The 23,648-nt window shown below is 56.4% G+C and overlaps 1 protein-coding gene across 1 annotated transcript in view; it reads right to left on the minus strand.

Annotated features, from left to right (window-relative positions):
* Positions 1 to 6,997: 6,997 nt before the first annotated feature.
* LOC119112024 (mucin-19) overlaps positions 6,998 to 23,648 on the minus strand; it is a 31,885-nt gene continuing 15,234 nt past the window's right edge. Inside the window, exons 2-3 of the mRNA XM_037235975.1 lie at positions 10,355 to 16,352; positions 6,998 to 8,197 (exon numbers count right to left, since the gene is read on the minus strand). Of these exons, the coding sequence (XP_037091870.1) occupies positions 7,869 to 8,197; positions 10,355 to 16,316 (6,291 nt within the window). The 5' untranslated portion in view covers positions 16,317 to 16,352 and the 3' untranslated portion in view covers positions 6,998 to 7,868. The remainder of the gene's footprint in view (positions 8,198 to 10,354; positions 16,353 to 23,648) is intronic.

Consider the following 23,648-nt stretch of genomic DNA (forward strand, 5'->3'; position numbering starts at 1 on the left):
TAGGCAGTATGCTCCTAAAACAAAATGTCAACCCGTGTCATCATAGGTCAATAACCTGTTCCGACCTCTAAGAAGTCAATGGAAGATGTATCATGCGGTTCCTGCTGTCAGTAAATTCGAAATGAGCGCCACAAACTATCCCATACAGCAAGCCCCAGAGCAATAAATCAGGTTGGTTTTGACCATCGTCTGACCTTCATATCTGGCCTTAGATCAACGTAGTTTGCTCATTCAATATTTGTGGTGCATAAGAAAGCATCTCAGAAAGGTATGGCTTGGTCAAGCATTCCGTTATTGTATCAGATTGGACGATTCCCTAGAAATTGCTTCCGCTGAAACAATGGCCTGACTTTGACTTGCTATATGTCAGCAACCGTACAAGGTATATCTAAATTTTGGATGTCAAACGATCCGCTATTCAATTTTCTACAGCTATGCAAAATTTGGCACGGCTACGCCGCGTCGCTCAAAAACCATTCTGGAAAACCTTCGGGGGGTCAATTTGACGTGTTAACGTCAAATTGAGGTTGAATTGTTAAATTGTTTGAGCGCGTGTTAACTTATTTCCTAACCCGATCGATAAGTAAATACATGCGAGTGATTTGTTGCCGGTTGGGGAGGCAGGGTGGTGTTGTGCGGTATTTTTCCGCCCATGGTTTCCATTAGAATCGTACGACCTAGCGCAGCTTGACACCGTTTATATGAAACCCCGGTTAATGCCAGTTGTAGCTTCACGGTCGAAAGTGCGATTGATAAGCCCTCTGTGAGAAAGCTTTGTTCGAATGATGCTTTGCAAATCGGTTCAAATTGCGTCAAGCCAAGCAAGCTGGAACACAGCGGGGCACGCTACGCTTGGGTCATCAGGTGACCAGTACATATTTGTATTGCTTGTTGATGAGAGCTGGAGACACCCACAACAAATCAGGCCTGTCCGCTGTTTCCGCACCATACCCCACTATGCTTTGAAATCCGTCTTTTGCTGCTGCGTTTGTAGGCGTAGGGTGATTCTGCGTTGAGAGTGTGTGTGGCTGTACTAATGGTGACCTGCTAAATCGACCCACTCTCACCCCCTCTCCCCATCAACAAATTTGTGTTAAGGAAGATGACTTGCATTCACGGTTCTCTCGCCTACTCCCTGTGACCCACCGACTGTTCGTCTGTATCAGATGCCGCTTCCGGCCCTGCGACCGGCAGTTTGGGCCAGCGGTGGTCTGACCACGGCCGGTCGGCCTGCCCGCCGCGCGTGCCCTCGTAACACAAACACGGCCAGCCGTGGCCGGGCCAGGGCCCGCCGCGCGTGCTCTCGTAACACAAACACGGCCAGCCGTGGCCGGCCGAGGTCTGAGCAGTAAAAGTGCTGAGCCATCGAGCTCGACGGCTTCAGCTGGCTGAGGCTTTTGTTGCAGGCCACGCGCCTTACACACACGCACGCGGCGTAAAACTTGGCTGCGCAAACAAACCACGCAACCGCAGAAAAAAACAACGCCGATGAGGCAAACGCCACACCGACTGCAGACAATCTGGTATTCTTGCCATGTCACCTGGGAATGGGTAGTTGTGGTTCAACAGCCGGACGCTCAAAAATGAAAGCAGTTTCGGGAACCTGCATCGCATGTGCTGCGTCCTTCACCGAAACGAGAAGGGTAACAGCCCCACTCCTGCGTTTCAAAAGATGACTGGCGGACTCCTGTTGTAACCATAGCTTAATTGTGTATTGCACAGGATGTAATGTGTCCTCTCTCCTTTACTTCTGTATTGTCATTGAGCAACATGTAACCAATGTGGTGTGGGGATATAATGCAAAGGGTCACTAGCAATGACCACATGGTCGTTTGGCGCCGAGCGCCTTGACATTAAAGCGCCTAAAACGTGTGGCAGCTTTGTTCTCGGTATCGCTTTTTCACACGTGCCTGATTGGGAAACAAATCAGAAGCGCTAGAAAACTGAGATGATCAGGGATGATTTCGCCGATCGCCGTCAGGTCGATTAAAATAGCTAGAATCTTTTGCAACAGATGCGTTTTTGCTTCATAATGCCCCTACTCGTCATTTTAATTTACCTACTTCGTCCATGACACCAAATCATCAAATACCGCAAACGTCAAATGACGACTAAATACACGATGACGCGAAACAGTCTTCCGGGATACGTTTTGCCGTGTATTTGGTAGACCTCACGGTAGTCCATGAATTTCGCTGCAGCTAGTGTTATTTTTCATGCATTTCCGGTCTGGTACCAGTCTAAAAACATTGGAGAGAGTTGCCTACCCAGTACTTCGAACGTGAAAAGAGCTCAAATATACCTGTCTGTGGTTCTGGTTGTTTTGCAACACATATAGGAGACGTGTCTCTGTCGTTGTGGCTAGACATTGCTTAGTGTTTTCACGAGATACGTTTGCATGTGACATTGAGGCCAAATATAGCAGACGTTTCTCTGTCTCGTGGTTAGACATTGCTTAGTGTTTTCACGAGATATGTTTGCAGGTGATATTGAGGCCAAATGGAACTGAAGGCACAAGCTACTAATTTACTAGCCGGTGCAGCAACATGGCCTGATGGCTATAGCCTACGGACTATCGTATCTCAAACTGTGGAGAAAAGGGGTTGCTCACAATTGCAAGGATACGGAAAATTCTACTAGCTTCAAACCAGTGCACCTATGGCCCTGATTCCGCAGATATAGAACAGATAAAATGTGTGACGATAACCAGCCGAACGTGCTGATGAATATGTTGATAAATTCAAATACACATCTGTTTCCATCAACTTACATCTCTCAATACATGCATTTTAGTCTGCACGATCCGCCACTTAATTTCGGTGTTAAGAGAACTTTTTGAATGCCTGTCATTTAACTGGAATTCTCCCAAAGGCGGAGGTGCAGCCAGAATTTTTCACAGGAGGGGGCCAAATCCTGGCGTGCGGGGCCTTTCAGCCAAAGGTAGGGGCACTTCGCTGCTACAGGGATACTGTTTTTTATTCAGGAGGTCGTTTTAGGCGACTCGGAATCCCGTTTCGATGCCTCGAGTGCAGTTTTTCGTGCTTTAGAAGCCCTAGGGCCATCATAAGCTGCCAAAGGGTACTGGGATGCACGGCCAATTGAGGCTTCAGTACCTCCAGAGGGCTCCATCTGGCTGCTTCACTGCCCAGGGAGGCATAACTGGCGCTCAGCTCATTAGCACTTCATAACTAGACTGGGAAATTATCCAAGATCCAAGCGTTGCGGTCGTTTGCATTGTCTTCTGGGTTTGCATTGTCTTCTGCGCTAAAGATCTGCTGTTAACTGAGAGAAACAATAAGACACCCATTGTTCGTACAGTGGGGTTGATTTATGTCCGACTTAAGTGAGCGCCTAGCCTCGGGAAAGTTCAGTAATTGTTCGGCAGTGATTGGTAGTGGTTTTCTCAGACACGGGATCATTAATTCGCTCACCGACGGCGGAGAGTGCAAAAGAGAGAAGAGAAACAGAGAAAGCTGCTTTTATGATCACGGGTCTTCTTCGCCAGGAGTGAGTGTATCACATGTACCGCCGCCAGTCATGGGCCAGTATCGTTTGCATGGAGAGAGGTCGGCCAATGAAGCGAACGGTATTGGAAGGCCATGGATGATCAACAACTAATGCTAATTGCTGATGACCATATAATCAACTGAGGCGAGTATCTTGGTAACCGTTGGCTACTGGACTAAGCCGTTCGGCAAAAGACAGCTTATCATTTTACATACAAACTCGCATACAAAAGCGTTTTCAACCCTTGCCATGATGCGGTGGGCAGAGGGAGTAATGCGATCCTCTAAGGTTTTTTGAGAATATCATTCCGACATTTTGCGCAATCGCGTCAAAATTTTCAGTAGCCTGTGGGGCATTCATTACACGTGTTTCGACACGGCATTCCTAACTTCTTTGACGTCTGAGCAGTGGCAGTTTTTGAGGAACACTACATAACAATTTTCAAGCGCAGGCGACAGGCAGCAACCAACGATGCCGCGAGCACCCACAGCGAACCGATATTTTTACAGTAACGGAGCTATCTATCATAAAGTTACGCTAAACACACACACACACATACACACACACACACACACATATATATATATATATATATATATATATATATATACCATTGTGCTTAAAATTAAACGGAAAAACCACGCCAGCCCCAGATTTGTGTCCCCACGCGGCATCGTTTAGTCTGCATACTGTAAAACAGAAAAATGCGATTGTCTGAAAAAATTTTACCTTTTAACTGCCATAATGAGGTTAAGATTAAGCCTGGTCCCAAGCGTGAGATCTTTTTGAGACCAATCCACTGGGATTTTTTCCTTAGCTCTATTTTTACTAGTTCGGAAACGCCAGGGCTCACACCGCCTCCCCTATCAGTCTGCGTTATGAAAAACGGAGAATCAGAGCGAGGGTTAAATTTGCGTATTGCGGCATTGGGTCGCAGGTTAACCCCAGTTCCATGTAAGCGTCAGTGTCCAAAGAAAAAAGATAGCAAATGTCATACGTTTGCACGCTCAATAAAAAACGACGTTATTTTGGCAAGACGTAGGATGTTCTACAATGCGAAAGGTAGGTAGGTAGGTATTCGATACAGCCTCGCGTGAATTTGTTTAAAAAAGCTCTGCAATCATGCGCTGAGTTACGATTTTTCGTAGCCTTTTTAAATAACCTTCCACACCTGACTTATCTTCAAATCCAAAATGTTACACGGGCCATATCAGCAGCATGTGAGCCCTCCTCCAATCCCTGCACGAGAAGATGTGAAAGACCACTCCTCCGCTTGGCTGTAAGCGATGCGTATTTGGTATCGTGTGCAGCGTGTGTTTTCTAATGGTTCCAGAGGCTTTTTTGGTTATATCATGAAGATGGAGGCAACTGTTCACATGCATTCCGCGTTAAGTAAAAGCAGATAAGAGGTTGACATTTGCATATGAAGCAATAGACGTTAGTACCGATATGTTTACACCAGGGCAAACATAAATGACATCAGTTTTCTTATGGTGGACTAAATATTCAACTTCGTTCAAGAGGAAGCTCACGATAGTCTATGTCTTGAAAATAGTCCATAAATATTAGTGCGCCTTGGACACCGTATGGCCTTGACCCTTAAATGCATGAAAATGCATGAAAATGCTTAAATGCATCTGGGAGCTCAAGGCCATCCGCAGTCAGGGTCATGATAGGTCATGGGAAGGCCCAATGAGTTCTCAAGCTAGGAAACGCCCAGGCTAAACAATGCAAGCAGTGCGAGTCGTCCGCGAGCAGTTTGCATCCAACCAGGCAGCTTCGGCAGCGAATTCTTACGGCGTGTACGCAAATTCAATGTGTGGGGACAGATGGACGCCGAGTTTGTTCATTTACAGCTCAACAAGCCCAGCACACAACCTGTTCGCAGGCATCGCTTTCTGAAGAATACCTATCTAGGTTATCCTCAAAACAAGGGGGAACGTAGTTTTATCAATCTGTTGGATCGGCATGGCATTGACAGAATACAGCAGCAAAGAAGCAAAAGAAGCTAGCACTGAACTCACAGCCCATACTCTGCATATCTATCTTATTTCTTATTTTTGACAATATGATTTCAATAAGTCTTTACAGAGTGCATGCTAACAAAAACGGAAGAGCTCGGCTGTTCCATGCGACTAGAGCTCGTCTGTGATGGGTATGTTTTCAACCTAATTTTCCGCTTAAATGCTGCGAAAATCCGTACGCATCTGCGCGGAAGCTTTCAGAGATCTTAGATCTCAAGAAATCTAAAACTCTAAGTAGCCTCGGCCTCTTTTGCTTCATGTTTCTATTGTTGTACCCCACCCTATTCTCCGTCTCCCTCTCAAGCTGTCTATCTTCCTTGCCCCATCTCTGGTGTGATCGTGACAGGTCGAACAAGCAATGTCGCCGGAGAGAGAGAGAGAGAGAGAGAGAGAGAGAGAGAGAGAGAGAGAGAGAGAGAGAGAGAGAGAGAGAGAGAGAGAGAGAGGAGAGAGAGAGAGAGAGAGAGAGAGAGAGAGAGAGAGAGACGACCATCTGAGAATGTGCAGACTCTTGTAACGGCGCAACCGCCTTTTCTCCGGAGAATCGTGCTCGGCGAAGCTGCGCGCCGCTAGCTGATGGTCTGTGGCAACAGCATGACCAACATCCTGATGTTATAACCAGCAACTCATTGGGTCTGAGGCTGTGGCCAATTTTTGCTAGGGACAGTTGCTTTGAGCTCATTATAACGATGCATCTTCAGCAATATCTGAATCATTAACAAGCCCAAAGCTTCAAAGATGTTGCAAGTTGAATTCATCTAATTGGTCAGTAGTGTGATACACCGTTAGCACAAGAACACAATGGCACTTGACTCCCGCTAATACTTAACATTTCAACCGAATTTGGGGCCGTCCGGCATATTTCTATGGTCGTTAACTAGCAGCATCAGCCGTCCTTCGGCCACCTGCTCCTGCTGGCTACCTCCGCTGGGTGGCCCGGACAGTGGTTCGCTGGGCGGCCGGACAGCGGTGCGCGGGGCGGCCGGACAGTGGTTTGCTTCTCTGCCCGCATTGCCCGGATTCACACCGCGTTTTCCACCTGCTTGTGGCATATCTTGTCTGCACCGCACTGATCATATGAAAATATACGATCTTCACCATGCAAGGTGGTCAGGCAAACCGCACGCGCCGCGCTACCGAAGTTTTCGCTGCGCTCTGTCCCCAGCTCAGACGGGGTGTGAAGAGCTGGTAGGTTCGAAGCGTCAGCGGGCGAGCATCCCGACACCCATTGTGAGCGCGAGCCGACACTTGCAGCGATGACGATAGTTTTAGAACACCACTGTAGTTCCAGTGCAGGTGTGCTAAACAGGTATGTGCAAGGTGAAGCCGTTTCTGATACCGACAAGCACGCCCAAATGATCAGACAGATACGAAAGCCAATTATCTTGACCTTGACGTGGCCTTCTAGTCAACTCCATTCTTGCCGCGTTTTCTGGATTCTTTTTCTCGTACATCAAAGCGTTACAGTAGAAGAAAACTAGGAAGATTTATTGTGCTTTGCAATAATAATAATAATAATAAACACACAAGAGACGTCTGGACCATGACCGAACATGCGACGAGGACCAGAGCAGCGACGCGTCCGTGTGTTCAGTGTCACATCGGACCAGAGCAGCGACGCGTCCGTGTGTTCAGTGTCACATCGCCGGCGGCGCTCGCGGGCCCATTGGCAGAAACAGACGGTACGGAGAACAGGCAGAGTAGCCAGACGCCAACAGGACTCGTATGGCGACGCCCAAAGCCGAGCGAGCAATAGCGGCCGCGCAACACTGACCTGACCTGACCTGACCTGACCCGCTACTTCGGCGGGGGCGCGGCGACCCGACCCGGGCCGCCCCTTATCAGCGGCCACACAGCACAGGGCCCTCTAAAAAATACATCTTAATCTGAGACGTGGACTATGACGCTATTCTTAAAGGATGCAGGAACGCTCTGCAGCGCCGAGGCATCGTCTGGTGACGCTCCGTTCAGCCGGTGTGAAGACGTCCGACCTCGGCCCGGCACGCCCTCTCTCACTCCTCAAACTCCACTCACCCCGCCCCACTCACTCCTGCTCGCAGGAACGGTGTGAGCTAAAATAAGTTACCAAAATAAACTAAATATAAGCGCTTCAAGCCTCTCAATGTTCCAATTCGATGCGCACGTATATCACAATGCCAGGTGGCCGGCGGTGCGATCGGAGCGCCACCGCGCGGCGCACCATCTCACTCCGAGTGTCGGGTCGCTTCGCCAGGCAGCGGGCCGCCGCGCGTCCATTCCGTCTCCGGGCCGCGGACTGTCGCCTGCCGCGCCGCCCTGTCCGCCGCTAGTTTATCACATGCCGCTCATGCCGCCGGCTTACACCAATTCAGCCGTGTGATGATCCACGCCGTTGCCGTTTTCCAGGCCGCCCAGGTCGTGGTGGTGCCCGTTGGCCTCGGACATTAGCTTGTCCGTGACCTCTATCGCCGCGTCCTCGGACGTGAACTTCTCCAGCCCACCGCTGTTGTCGACCGGCGCCACTGTCTCGGTGACGATGGCGGAGGCAGACTTCTTGCTGGCCGGCCCCTTGCCTTCGGTGGTCTTGTGGCCGCCAGTTGAGGCTGCCTTGGTGCGGCCCACTGTCGTCAGTGGCCGAGATGGCGGCGTCTTGGTCGCCGCTCCAGAACCTGTCTTCTTCACCGTATCTGTGGACAGGGCAGCAGCTACCGACACCTGCAGGCTCACTGCAAAGGGTCAACACCACCGAAAGTTCGAGGACATTTCTCCGTGCGGCTGTTCTTACTTAACGGCCACTCCATCGTCGCTGCCTGAAAGGCCGACGTAGGTGGGACCGTGAGTGCCGAAGTGCTGAACGCGAGCCACCAGGCATCGCGGCATATATCTACTTGAAGGCAAACTGTCACGGCTTATGGCCGGTCACATGCCTCTAGTAATGAGTTTTCGTGACCCTCAAAACATGCATGCAAACGATCATTACCACAGGCAGCATGGCCACATTTAACAGTCATCATGTCACTTTAACATGCTGTTCACATGTCTATCGCATGTAACGTCGTTAGCCCCTGGCGTGATCCCGGGACCAGGGACGAATATATGACGAATGGTATGAGCAGCCAGCACTGTCTCCGCCGTTAACCTCAGTGAAGAAGTGAGCATCGTCCCTATCCACGACACTCAACCTGCAAAGCCCGCATTAACACGCGCCCGGGTGGCCGGCTGGATATTTTTTACTCGGGTGGGAGGCCAATTTGACCCCCTTGAGGTCTAAGGAAACAATAAAGCTAGAGAGACCAAATTCACAGGGTGTCTTGACCTGCACGTGAACTTACCTAGGTCAAAGTCTGAAGTTCTTATGATCTTCGGGTCGAATAAGGTCAGACAGGGTCAACTTCCAGGTTGACCTCTAAAGTGCCCACAGAACCTAGATGATAGCCTCTAAGCAAAAGGTCACATGCTCATTGAAGGTCAGTGACCTTGCTTGACCTTTTGGGGGTCATGGTGAGCAAAATCATACAAGACTGTCCTGAGTTTTGAATTGGAATAGGCGAAAAAGATTACGCGAGGCAGTATGTTCCTAAAAACCAAATGTTGATGTGGGTCATTTTAGGTCAACGACCTATTCAACCGCTAACAAGTTCATGGAAGATGCATAATGCGGTACCCGCTACCAATAAATTCGAAATGAGCGCCAGAGGTCATCCCATACAGCAAGCCCTAGAATAATAAAACAGGTTGTGTTTGACAATGGTCTCACCTTCATACCTGACCTAAGGTCAAAGTAATTTGATAATTCAATTGTTGTGTTGCCTAAGAAAGCATCTGAGAGGTACATGGGTTCGTCGAACACTTCGTTGTTACATCGGATTGAACGATTCCTTAGGAATTGCCTTCGCTTAAACCATGGCCTGACTTTGACCTGCCATAGGTGAGCGACCTTACAAGGTACATCTAAATTTGTGGTAACAAAAGATCCGTTATTCAATTGCCTACAGCTATGCAAAATTTGGCGCGACTTCGCCGCGCCCTTCCGAAACCATTTCGGAAAAAACCTTCGGCGGGTTCAATTTGGCCCCCACCGGAGCGCGTGTTAGTGCTCGTCATCCCCGCAATACATATCCAGGAACATGCGTGAGGTGTCTGTGCTGAACCCCCAGTCTGAGGCCAACATCATCCTGCCATGGGATAACTTGCGCTGCAAGTGTAACGATCACCATCAAAAGCTCCACACGTTTACAGTCGTGTTGGAGCGGTATATAAATTACAGTATGATGTACTGAGTGTAGCCTTGGTGTGCGGTCAGAATAGTTACAGTATGATGTACTGAGTGTAGCCTTGGTGTACAGTCAGGATAGTTACAGTATAATGTACTGAGTGTAGCCCTGGTGTGCAGTCAGGATAGTTTCGTTCAACGGCGGCCGTTATCATTTGCTGGCAAACTTCAGCACGAGACTGTGCGACTCTAATGAGCGTCACAAGCTATGTATGTTGGTGACGAATGTCGGCGAAATGACGATGAGGTTAAGCCATTGTCATAAACAACCACGAAACGCATAGGTTCAACAAAAAAAAAACATTGCAAGCATCTACGAAATGTTCCCTGTTTCTGTATGTAAAAATATGAACGAATACGAAGGCTATGGAAGCAGGTAGCTACGCCGTTATTTTGCCACTGTATGATGGACCACTCCCAGCCGGTACCTGACCGGCGAACTCTGTCACACACTCACTGTATGATGGACCATTCCCAGCCGGCACTTGACCGGCGAACTCTATCACACACTCATTGTATGATGGACCACTCCTAGCCGACACCTGACCGGCAAACTTTGCCACACACTCACTGGGAACTCTGGTGCCGAAGCCGATACCGGAGGTCCTGGTAGTGGAGCCAGCGGCGGGCCGCGCGCTCAGCGACGCTGAAATCTTCGAGTTGACCGCCTCCTTCGCCGTCTTGGTGCCGGGGCGCCGGGCCGGGGATCCGTTGGTGGTGCGGCTGGCGGCAGTGCCGGTGGACCGGCTGGTGGTCGCCGTCGGCCGGGTAGTGGTGCTGGACCGGGCAGCGGTGACACCGGTGGTGCGGGTCGAGAGCGTGCTGGGGCGGGTTGGCTTGGCGGCCACCGGCTTCGGCTCGCCAGTCTTGCCGTCCGGCTTACTGGGCGAGGTGGGCGTCTTCTTCTGGGGTGGAGTGCGCGTCAGCGGCGCGCTCCTCGCGGCCGGCGCGCTCCTGCTGGTGGTGGGCGTCGTTCGCGGCTTAGGCGTGGTTTTGGCGGCGGGCGTTGATGGCGTGGTCTTCATTGGCGAAGTCCGCGTGCTCATGGTGGGGGTGGTGGTCGATCGCGGCGTGGTTTTGGCCGAGGATGGCCTGGCGGCGGACGTAGTGGCCGTTTTCGGCGTGGTGGAGGTCGTGGAAGCCCGGGCTGTGCCGAAGGTCGAGGTCCTCGCCGAGGTCGCCATCGAGGGTCGGGCGGCGGTGGCCGTGGCGGGTCGGGCGCGCGTCGTGGCTGCCTTAGGAGCAACAGCACCGGTCTTGGCGGTGGGAGACCTGCCGGTGGCAGGGGCCGTAGTGGGGCGCGTGGGGGCCTTGGTGGCTGGCTTGGTCGTTGTCTTCGCCGCTAGTTTTGCGGAAGCGCTGACAGCTGGCTTTGCTGGCAGCTTGGCAAGGTCTGTTTTTCCAGTGGGTGTCTTCTTAAGTGGCTCTTTGCCTGTTTTCTTCGCCACTGGGGTCTTCTTGTCGGCGTTGGTAGCTTCGGTCTTGGTGTCCTTTCTGGCGGCTGCGGCAGCTGCAGCCCCGACAGCTGCTGCCCCGATCGCAACGGCAGCGGCCGCAGCAGCCGTCTGGACCGAAACAGCTGATTCCGGTCCTGGTTCCGATTCTGGTTGCTCATATGTCGATTCAGCGTCAGTGGGAGACACCAGTAGAACAGGGTGCTGTTCGTCCGCGGCTGGCTTGGCTTCCACAGCCGGCTCTGGGAACTTATCTGCCTCGATCGTAGGCTCTGGTGCTGTATCTGTCTGAACAACAGTCTCTGGTACCACTTCTGCTTCGGCAGCGAGCTCTTTGACTGGCTCTGACACTACAGCAGGCTCTTTACTGGGCTCTGCCTTGGCAGCGAGCTCTTTAATGGGCTGTGCCCCTGCAGCAGGCTCTAGGACAGGCTCTGGCTCCCGGGTGGGCTCCGAGACCGGCAGCTCCGACAGCAGTGGCTCAGTTGGCTTGCGAATCGGCGTATGGTATACGAAGCCACCCGGGACCAGGTCGTCGGTTTCTTGCTGGAGGGCGCGCTCCATGGCCTCGAAATGCTCCTGGTCAGGGCTCAGCATGTCGGCGCTGGGGTGCGAAAACGCTTGCATGTCCTCGTGGAACGAGGCCTGCAGCAGCTCGTTGGACTCGATCGGGTCCAGCTCAGGCTCGTCCTCTGAATCCTCCTCGGGCCTCTTGGGCTCTTCCTCGGCCATCTCGCGGCGCACCGCCTCCACTTCACTCTGCTCGATCGTCTCAAACTGCTCAGCAGGGTCGACGGTTTCGATATCGGTCAGCTGGGCGGCCGCGGCGTCGGCGGCCGACTGCGAATGGTCGCCCAACGTTTCCAGACACTGACTGGCCTGCTTCACCACCGGGGCCGCAGCGTCGGCCGCCTCTTGCACCAGGCTCTCTGCGGCAGCAGCTGCCTTCTCCGCCTGCTGCTGCAAGAAGTCGCTCGGCTGCTCGTCGGCCAGCGAGCGGTGCACGTCCGCCTCCACTTCGTGCTCAAGACGCGCCGAGAACTCGTCCGTCGCTTCCAGCGCCGACTCGACTGCGTCGTCGCCGTGCCGCTCGGCGGCGGCGACCAGCTCCGGGGCTGGCGAGCCCTCCTCCTCGGCCGCCGCGTGCGCTCCGGCCTCGGCCTCCAACGGCAGGATCTCTGCCGCGGGCTCCACCAACTTCTCGATGTCGTCGGCAACCTGCTTAATGTCGTGCGTGATCGCGCCCGTGTCATGTTTCAGAGCCTGCTCCGCGATCTCGTCGTCTTGCTGGAGCACGTCTACCTCTTGGTCTTCCTCTTCTTTTGCCATAGCCTTGTCCGCCGCCACCTCGTACGCCGTACTGCCGCTCTCAGTGACCAAGTCTGCGGCCGACGTGGCGGCGCCGGCGGCTGAGTCTGCGGCCGACTGCAAGCTGTCGGCCAGTGTGTCCATTAGCGAGGTGTGTGCGCCCTCTGCAGCCTCGTCGGCGATACGGCGCTCGGCCTCTCCGGCCGTCTCCGTGGCCTCCTCTGCCTCCTCAGCGAAGCGGTCCTCCGCCTCCGGCACGCTGCCCGACACCGACTCCACCGAATCGGTGACGGTCCTCATGAACTGTTCTTCGTCGCGCTCGGTCGCAGCGCCGGTCCGGTCGTCACCGTCCGGCTCCGCCTTCCACCGCGCCGGGTCCAATGCCGATTGTGTACCGGCCGCGGCCGTGTCGTACGCCGAGCCCAGCGCACCGGCCGTGGTGTCGTAAGCCGACTGCAGGTGACCGTCGACCGTGTCCAGGGCCGCGCCGGCCGCCACCGAGACGTCCTGCGCTTCGCGCTCAGCCCGCTCGGCGGCTGACGAGAGCACATCTTCGGAGGAGCGCTCCGCCGGGCCGACGTTCTCGGCCGCGGCGTCCACCCCGGACTGCAGGCTGCCCGTCGTCTGCTCGAAGGCGTCCGCCGCCTGACCGTAGGCGGAGTCGAGCGTCAGGGCCGCCTGGTCGGTTACCGTGTCCAGCGCGGTGCTGGTCTCGAGGGCGGCCTCCTCCGTCTCTGCCGCCGCCGACTCCATTGCGGTCTCCGCCTGGCTTGCGCCGGACTCGAGGTGACTCGCCATCTCGCTGGCCGCCTGATCGTAGGCGTCCTCCGTCTGATCAGCAGCGAATTCCAGGGCTGACTTCCCCTCGCTAGCAGCCGACTCCAACGCGCCCGCTGTCTCACTGTAGAACGTCTCCGCTTGATCTGCAGCAGACTCGGGGGCGATTGCGGCTTCGCTGGTCAGAGCTTCTGTCTTCTCAGCAGCAGATTCGGCCAACTCTCCCACCTCACCACTGACGTGCCCGAACGCGGCCTCTGCGTCATGCGCAGTGGTGTCTTGCTCGGCCTTTTCCTCACTCGCAACCGGCTCCAATAGGTCAGCTGTTTCACTAGCAGCCGTATCGAGCGCATCGGCCGCGCCGCTGGCGACGGAATCGATGTGCCCCGCCGTCAGCGAGGCCGTGGACTCCAAGGTCGCATCGGCGTCCGACGTGGACGCCTCGGGCGCCTCCTCCGCCTCGTCGGCGCGCGACTCGAGCGTCGCCGCCGTCTCCGAGACAGCGGCTTCCGCGTCCTCCCGGACCGACTCGCCGGCCTGGTCCAGGCCGTCGGCGGCCGACTGGGCGCCGGTGGTGAGGTTATCCGAGGTGGCTGAGAAGGTCGAGGTTATGTGCTCGTAGGCGGAGCCCAGTGCCGCCTGGACGCCGCCGGTCACCACCTCGGCGGCGGAACCAAGCTCCGCCGCCGCCGCGTCGTACGACGAGCTCACGAAGTCGCCGGCCGCCTCGAACACGTTGCCGAATCGCTCCTCCACCTGCACCGGCTCGAACGAGGCGTCGGCGTGCTCGACGGCCGCCTCATCCGGCCGCCGCTGCACCTCCTCGGCCGCCTCACCCGCAAACGAGCCGAGCCTCTCGGCGCTGGCGTCGACAGTGTCCTCAGCACTCACGGTGGCCTCCAGCGCCGGCTGCAGCGAGCTGGAGCCGAACTCGGCCATCGAGCCGACCGCAGTCGCAGCCGAGTCGTGCGCCGACGTCATGATGTCGCCGACGGTCCTGAAGGTCGAGTCGGTGCTCTCGGCGGCGGTAGTGAACGCCGAGCTGGCGGTCTCGGCGGCGGTGGTGAAGGCGAAGCTGGCGGTCTCGGCGGCCGAGTCGAGGACTGAGTCGCTAGCTGACTGAGCCTCTTCGGTCGCACCGCCGGCCTTCTCTGTGGTCGTGGTGAAGGCGGCTTCTACGGCGTGCTCTGCCTCTGCGGAGAATTCCGCTTGGTCCAACGCGGGCCCCAGGCGCTCAGCCGTCTTGTCGTCAGTGGTGTCAGCCATTTCTGTTGTTTTGTCGTACGCTGTTTCAGCTATCTCCGCTGTTTTGTTGAATGCACCTTCAGCCACTCCTGTGGCGTTGCCGAAAGCATCTCCAGCAAACTTCGTAAGGTCGCCATAAGCATCTTCAGCGGCCTCTTTCGCCTTACCATGGGCAGTTTCGGCACCTCCTGTGATTTTGTCGTAGGCGGTTTCCAGACCATGCGCCATGCTATCATACGCAGTGTCAGCACTCTGTTCCGTTTTGTCGTACGCAATCTCAACGCTGTGCGCCGTCTTGTCGAAGGCAGTCTCGTCAAGCTCAGCCGCACCTTCAGAGGCGGTTTCGACACTGTGCGCCATCTTGTCGCAGGCAGCCTCACCAAGTTCAGCCGCGCCGCCATAGGTGGTCTCGACGCTATGTGCCATCTTGTCGTAGGCAGCCTCACCAAGTTCAGCCGCGCCACCATAGGTGGTCTCGACGCTATGTGCCATCTTGCTGTAAGCAGCCTCACCAAGTTCAGCCGCGCCGCCATAGATGGTGTCGACGCTATGTGCCATCTTGTCGTAGGCAGCCTCACCAAGTTCAGCCGCGCCGCCATAGGTGGTCTCGACGTTGTGTGCTATCTTGTCGTAAGCAGCCTCACCAAGTTCAGCCGCGCCGCCATAGGTGGTCTCGACGCTATGTGCCATCTTGTCGTCAGCAGCCTCACCAAGTTCAGCCGCGTCGCCATAGATGGTCTCGACGTTATGTGCCATCTTCTCGTAAGCAGCCTCACCAAGTTCAGCCGCGCCGCCATAGGTGGTCTCGACACTGTGCGCCATCTTGTCGCAGGCAGCCTCCCCAAGTTCAGCCGCGCCACCATAAGTGGTCTCGACGCTATGTTCCATCTTGTCGTAAGCAGCCTCACCAAGTTCAGCCGCGCTACCATGGGCGGTCTCGGCGCCCTCTGTCGTCTTACCTAAGGCAATCTCGGCACCCTCCATTGTCCCGTCGTACACGTCGTACAGGCCCTGTGCCGCGCTGCTGTGCACCGTGTCGACGGCGTCTGCCGTGCTGTCGTACGCCGTCCCAGCGGCGTCTGCTGTGCTCTCACACGCCGTCTCGGCGGCGTCTGCCGTGCTGTCGTACGCCGTCCCAGCGGCGTCTGCTGTGCTCTCACACGCCGTCTCGGCAGCGTCTGCCGTCTGATTTCGCGCGACTTCGACGGCGTCCACAGTTTGGTCGAACGCCGTTTGTGCGAAATCCGCCGCCTTATCGTAAACAGACTCCAGGCCCTCCGCCGTCCGGCTCTGTACGGTCTCCATCGCCCCGGTCGTCCGCTCCTGAGCCCCCTCCAGCTCGTCGAAGGCGTCGGAGACACCTCGGGACGCCATCTCGGAGACACCCTCCGCAACGTTCGACAGCTGCTGGCGCGCGTCGCACGCGGCCGCACTGAGTCCGCTGCCCAGCTGACCGAGCAGCCCGGGCTCGGGCAGTTCTGTCTCGAACACGGCGCCCGAGGGTACGAATTCGGCCGCCGCCGGGTCCAGGTCGAGCGCGTCGCCGCCGCCGAACGGCGCGCCCTTCAGTTGGCCGGGTGTGAACTCGGGCGCGCGCGGATTGAGCGGCGAGCCGGGCTCGGCCGAGCTCGACAGGCCGAGCTTGTCCGAGAACGGGTCGGTCGACGGATGACCGGAGGAGCCGTTAGTCCCGTGCGGCCTGTCGTGGTCGTCGTGGCCGTTCCCGGAGGCGAACGGGTTGAAGCTCATGGCGGGCAGATCAAGGTCCGAAGGCTCTATTGACTTCTGGAACGAAAGACGACGGGGGTTAGTTTTGCAGCCGCGCTCTGGCGGATGCATGGCGACACTGTCTGAGGGTTAGGCTATTGCGAAACTAGGCCTCAGTGGCTCTTACATCGGTGAGTTTTGGTAAGCCACTGGTACCTGTGGTTTGTGTTAATTATGACGGACCGCCTCCAACGCCATTACACAACCAACGAGGATTTTGCTTAATTATTTTCCACGGTCTGGTTTCCACCTTACATTCCGAAACGTGACTTGTTCTGTGTTTAATCAGTGGTAGCAATGCTCAAGTACTCAGCCTGCACAGTTGACCGTACCATTCAATTACTGACAAACCCACCATAGGTCTGGTTTGTCTGCTGATTACATTGGACACATAAACGAATCACTTCGTGGCTGAGTGATAAGATACATGAGACTTTGTGAGTCTGTCTGGGCAGCCATGACGCTCGCTGAACATGAGCCCGGCTTGTCTGCAAATGAGTCGACAAATGAGGTGCACGGAAGCAGACGCCGTCTCAGCGAAATATTACCAACGTGACATTAACAAGCAAACACTTCCAAGCGGCAGAATTTATGCAAAGGTGGCTTACTTGCGTCGGTAAGCTGGACACGGAGGCATGTCACGGTAGATTGCGTGCTGCTAACGGCTATGAATGGTTGCGTAACGGCGGGATTCATATAGTTTACGGAACCATCTACACAAATCCACCAAAGCAAGGTCATCTAGATTAAAATCTCAGGTACACGACATGCAGCAGCGCACATTGACATTGTGTTTGTGCAACACAGCCCTTAACATTGTCCGGCTTACAAACAGCGCTCTGGGTGGCTCGGAATTACCAAGTAATTAATTACTCATACATTCAGTAACTATTGCACATGGTCAATCTGAGGGACCTGATGTGACACCGGTTGGTCTGTAGCCGGAGCGCAAGCGCTCGGAAGGTGCGGCCCCAGAGACAACAGACGGTGGCCTCAGCCACAGGGCAAGAGCTCGGGAACAATGCGCAGCAGCTTCATTGGTTGTCTTGACTTGAGCTCTCGACACTTTAATATTGCCCCGATACTACTAGTGCAAACCCTCCCGAGGAGGCTCCCTCATGCCCTTTACACAAGACTGAGCTGGCTCGAAAACACTCCTCCTTTAGAAGTCTGTGGGCGTTGCTAAGGCGCACGTGAAATAATTATCACGGCGGCGATGGTAAAGCTCTCATTTGAAATGTTGGTAGATGGTTTCTAGCCGTCAAAGTTGAGTTGAACTGTTCCGTGGGTTCGTGATATGTTATGACCGTCTTTGGCGGAGTAAAGATAACAGCATTTCCCGTTTTCAAGGCATCCAAGAGCCATGATCAGGGACAAGTGCTTTCCAGAGCGACCCTGTTTACATTTCCACCGTAGCTCACTCCTTCGGAGGTTTGTCACATCACTTTCGTGGGTGACGCCCGCCTTCCATTGCGCTCTGCTATTTGTCATCTATACCGCTATTAAAATCCGTTCAGTTCCCTTTCCCGGTTGTTTCGACAGTGGGCGTCAGCGCCTTCCCAGTCCGTCTGCAGCGCAGGCCGGCGGTGTTACCGGCAGGGGTGCCGGCGGTGACGTGGCAGGAGGTCCACGTCAACCTCCGCCACCGCCGGCTGGAGACGAAGCCAGGCTGAGTGTCTGTCGAAGACGGCGATGGCCTTCGCTGCAGCAACGGTGTCGGCCATTAGGGAGTGACAGTACTGGCCATAACTGAGTGTGAGTGTCGGCTGTTACTGAGTATGAGTGTCGGCTGTTCCTGAGTTGGCGGGGCGGATGTGACCGAATGATCGTGGCAGCCATTAGTAATTGGCGTCGCCGCCCGTTACTGAGTGACAATGCAGGCCATTGGCGAGTGGTGGTGTCAACCATTACTGAATACGGGCGTCAACTATAGTGACTGGCGCTGTGGTCGGTTGGTGAATGGAAGTGTCAATCACAGCGAGTGGCACCGTCGGCCCTCACTGAGTGGCAGCGAAAAGTATTTGTGAATGATACTGTGGTTAGTTAGTGAGAGCCAGTGTTGACCTCAGGGAGTATCACTGTCGGGGACTGCTGAGTGGCAGGGTCTCCCATTGCAGAGTGGCAAAGTCGGACATACCGAGCGGCGCTGTGGCCTATTAGCAATGCGGACGCCATTACCGAGCGGTGGTGGCAACCATTGCCGAGCGGTGGTGGCACCCATTTCTCAGCAAGGCCTGCCGCCAGCGTCCGGGCCGGACGCGGCAGCTGACCAGCTGACGGCACGCGATCCGTCCGACTAGCCGGCCGGAGAGGTCATACACGTCAGACAGGTCCCAGACGGGCCTCAGACAGTTCCAGACAGATCCTAGACAGGTCCTAGACAGGTTAGACAGGTCAGATAAGTCAGACAGGGCAGGCAGGTCAGACAAATCAGACGGGTCGGCCAGCAGGTCAGACAGGTCAGACAGGTCCCAAACAGGTCCCAGACAGGTATCAGACAGGTCCTAGACAAGTTAGACAGGTCAGACAAGTGAGACAGGACAGGCAGGTCAGACAAATCAGACGGGTCAGCCAGCGGGTCAGACGGGTCAGGCAGGTACCAGACGGGCCAAGAAGGGCCAACTCGGGCCCGAAAGGCTGGACTGAACGGTGTGAAGAGTATGGACTGGTCGGGTAGAGTAAACAGTCTAGCAATCCGGACAGCCCGGATAAGTCAGAGGGGTGCAGGCTGGTGTGGTGGTTCAGGGAGAACTCAGAGGAGTGCAGGCTGGCGTGGTGGTTCAGGGAAAACTCAGAGGGGTGCAGGCTGATGTGGTGGTTCAGGGAGAAGTCAGAGGAGTGCAGGCTGGTGTGGTGGTTCAGGGAGAACTCAGAGGAGTGCAGGCTGGTGTGGTGGTTCAGGGAGAAGTCAGAGGGGTGCAGGCTGGTGTGGTGGTTCGGGGAGAACTCAGAGGAGTGCAGGCTGGTGTGGTGGTTCGGGGAGAAGTCAGAGGAGTACAGGCTGGTGTGGTGGTTAGGAAGGCTTCAAGGAAAGCAGTGGACTGTGATACACCAGATACATGTGATACAGCGCTAGTCCTGTAATCCCCTGGAGAGGATGAAATCGTCCATCAATCGGCGACCTAACATTCGGGCTAAATTGAGCAGGCGCTTTGGTAGTCCCTGAGGCCCCCTGGCGCATGATGAGACAGCGTGCATCAGGGGGAGCCACGCTGCTAGATCAGCGCGGTCCCCGCAATCCAGGTCAGAGAGGCATACCGTCCATTACGAGCGGACATGTTCTGCACGAAAATCTCCTCTGTGCACGGACCTGGCGTGTCATACATCAGACAAGACAAACCGCATTTGTAACGCTCCCGTAGTGCTGACCGCAAAATAGCCACGCGCAGGCGGAGGGGTGGGCAAGGGGCCAAGGGGTGGGCAAGGGGCCAAGAGGAGTCGCTCGTTTTCCCCGCACAGGATCCCAACTTCACTGGCCTTCCCCATAGCTGATCTATAGCATGGGGTCGGAGCTCGGTGAATCCTCTTTCCTGGAAGCTGATGACTGGGCGCTGAGCTCCGGGAAGGCATGACACAGAGACAATTTGAGCCTTAAGGGATGGGCGGCGGGCCGGCGGCCAATCACCGGCTAGAGGTCAGGTCACGGTCAGCCGGCTCTACGGAGCGCCGCTCGGAGCCCGAGCGCCGCTGATTGCAACCACCCGCCGCCGAGGTAGAACTGCTAAGAACCACCGACCTCAGACCTTCCAGAAAACAGAACACCGGGCCTCAGGCTCCAGGCGGGCAGGTTGCTCCAGAGCCCTCTCCAGATCCAGATCCGGCTCCGGCTCCGGCTCCGGCTCCGGCTCCGGCTCCAGCTGTGGCTCTGGCTCCGGCTCCGGCTCCTGCTCCGGATCCGTCTCTGACTTGCCTCCAGCCTCTGTCCTGACCCTGTCAGCCGTCCCCGCCGCGCACGCGCACCTCTCAGCGGCCGGCAGCTGCATGCGGACGACAGCAAAAAATCTCCGGCGAAGTCGCGCCCAATTACTCGAAGTGAGCCACCGCACACTGACAGGCGGCGCCGGCGGCTGGGTCTCATCACCGGACAGCCCGCACCTGCGGCCTGCGAAGGCAGGATGGCCCCTCCGCGAGCGAGCCGTTGGCTCCCGAAAGATTGCCATCCATCGCCGCCTCCCCCAGCGGCGGCGATCTTCCCTAGTCGAAAGGCGACATCGACGACGCACCGGCAGCCCGTCGGCAGCCCGTCGGGATCTACTTTCGCCGCCGCCGCCGCCGCCGGCGCCGCGGGAGCTGCCGGACGGCGGGCGCCGGTGGGGCGCGGCCCGCCGCCGCCGCCGCCGCCGCCGCCGGAGCTGCCGGACGGCGGGCGCCGGTGGGGCGCGACCCGCCGCCGTCGCCGCCGCCGCCGGAGCTGCCGGACGGCGGGTGCCGGTGGGGCGCGGCCCGCCGCCGTCGCCGCCGCCGCCGCCGCCGCCGCCACCGGAGCTGCCGGACGGCGGGCGCCGGTGGGGTGCGGCCCGCCGCCGTGCCGGCAGTCGGCCGGCGGGTGTGAGCGGAGCGGGCCGATTTTCCGGACGATTTCCCCGGCCGGTCGTCGCCCCTGGGCGGGCGGAGAGCGCGCGGACACGCCCCGGGCGCCTGGCGTCCGGCCCGGACACACCTGGGTGGCGCCGGTGTCCGGTGGACACGCTTTGACAGCGCCGCATGCCACTGGAAAACAACCCGGCGAAGGACGAACGGCGGCTGCTCCTTACACGCCGCAATCGCGCGCTGTCCGGCGGCAGATGGTCCGGGGCTATGCCGGAACAGACTGGGAGGCGAAGGTGACACACGGTGCGGCCCTCTCTCAGGTCGCAGGGAACCAAAGGTCGTTTTTCTGTGTTACAAAGACGCATGCAGCGGGCACCACTAACGCGACAGATTTGTTGGAACTCGTGTGGCCCGAACGTAAATGTTTGATCGCGGCCGACGCTGTATTTGGTTAGAAGGCGGAAGAGTGTCGCTTCGGTTTGCACGAGAGATCACCAGCCACAAAACGAACAAACACGAGTTTCTCACCATTTTCTCCAAGACGATACTATCATCAGACCTGATCTCACTGCGATGGCCACAGACCACCGTAACCGCTCAGACGTTCCCTGCACCGGCGGCGACGCACTTAAGTCGCCTCGCCCTCCCATTCTCGGGAAGCTCAGCGGCCACAGAGCGCCAGCCGGCGGCGGGGTGGACCGAAAGCCGCCGGACCGATGCGGCGGGCGCCAGCGAAATCGAGCTCCAGCCACGGCCCAACACCACCAAAGGAGCCGCAGCGGGCGCTGTTTGTTTGGACCGTCGCCGACGCCCGCCACTGCCCATGCCAAACGGCGGGCGGACTTTTCGATGGCGGTCAGGTGACCTTGGACCTGGCGGCGGTACCCGGCCAGTAAAATTCCGGCCGAGGTTCACAGACTAACCGTCCATCGCCCAAAAGGGTAACAGAACAGTAACTCCTCGTCCGGCACGTACTGCCATCTTTAAATGGATTCAAAGCATGGAGGCTGTCATGCAAGGCGACACCATGCAAAAGCCGCAGCACCATGGACGGACCAAATATTTGAGACATGTATATACCTGGGACTGGGAGCTATTCTGGAGATTTATAATTCATTTCATTTGAAACCTCTCAGTGTTTACAACTATGCGTTGGTCTACTGCATTGCGCTCAGCGAGCAATACCAAACGCCAAAAGGCAGAACACTGCATCCTGTCAATGGACACGTAAATCTGGGCGTCAATCCCTGTGTATTCCAGCATACTCGTGCTGACTTTCCAGTGCTTTAACAGCCCGCCGCCCCCTGACACCACTGACCGGCGTGGGCGGATGCCAGGGATGCGGCGCCGAAAGGACCAGTGCTTTAACAGCCCGCCGCCCCCTAACACCACTGACCGGCGTGGGCGGATGCCAGGGATGCGGCGCCGAAAGGACCAGTGCTTTAACAGCCCGCCGCCCCCTAACACCACTGACCGGCGTGGGCGGATGCCAGGGATGCGGTGCCGAAAGGACCAAGCGAATCAGGTGTGTCGATAAATGATAACATGGATTGTTAGATCTCTACTAGATACCAACGGCGATCAATATTGCTGGCCAAGCCGTCAATCTTTCAAAGCCAACTCCCGCTCTGCTAACAGATGGACAGGAGTCTCATGTAACGTTCGTGTGATCCTTTCCCACACTGAATATGCATGAGTCCAACCAAAGCATGTTTAGACTACATCACCTCCAGCTGGTTTTTTGCATAACATCCCGCCAGAATGCTCAGAGCAGGCCAAAAATGTCACCGAAACAAAGGAGGAAATTTCAAGCCGTTCGTCAAAGATAGCCGCAACCGAAGTCATCGCAGCCGCTCAGAAACAACGCATTTGGCTCCGCACCAAACTGGCCTGCTACTAGCCATGCGTGACAGCCAGACGAGCGGCCGGCCGATGACGCATCGGCTCTCGACCTCCGTCTCCGTTTCCCTGGCACGCACGGGCGCACCGTGACGCGACCCCGGGCCGCCCGTCACGTGACACGGTGACGTCACGCGCCCATTTGGCGGTGTAGTGGGCCGCTGGTCAGAGCGGCGTCGAATTGCACCCTCCGTTCCGGTGATGTTGCTGCGTGCAGGCCTTCGGACGGGGACACCGTTGGGCTGGACCGAGGACCGGGCCGAGTCGCAGGCCGATGCAGGCGGCCGGCGCCGCGCTGACGACCACTGTCCGGCGGCCTGGACTGCAGCTCAGTCACCCCGATCGGGGAAATTCGTGCCTGCGTTTCGGTTCGCCGGCGGCCGGTGTGGGCGCGTGACCGGCTTGATGGCAGCTATCACAGCGGCATGCAACTTTGCATGGTGGCCGGGCGGTGAGTCAGACCGGCGACTCTCGTAGAGCAGGCGGGCTGGGCAGCAGAGCGCGCCGCACATGCAGCCGGGCCGACGCCTGCCACATGTCTCCACGCACTGAGACCGAAATCCAAATCTGGATCAGTGTATGAGGGAATGTGTGTGGAGACGACGCAGCGGCACTGGTGGAATATTATGGTAAGTTTCGGCACTCGTTTCATCTTGCTATAGCCATGTCAAGTCTTGATGCACCGCACATTTGAGAAAGAAAACGAAGGTGCCAGTTGAGAATCCTAGCGTGAAAAAACCGTGGAACTGACGACGGTATGATGTTGGCCTGTTCAGCTGAGCAGTAACGATCCCTTCTTAGAAGTAGTCCCAAATATCATCAGCGGCTCGCACAAGTGCGCCCTGGAAGTATCTCACAAGCGATTGTATACTGTAGGAATCACCA

This window comes from Pollicipes pollicipes, unplaced genomic scaffold (assembly GCF_011947565.3).
Source record: "Pollicipes pollicipes isolate AB1234 unplaced genomic scaffold, Ppol_2.1 Scaffold_7261;HRSCAF=8764_pilon_pilon_pilon, whole genome shotgun sequence".
Lineage (NCBI taxonomy): Eukaryota > Metazoa > Arthropoda > Thecostraca > Pollicipedomorpha > Pollicipedidae > Pollicipes > Pollicipes pollicipes.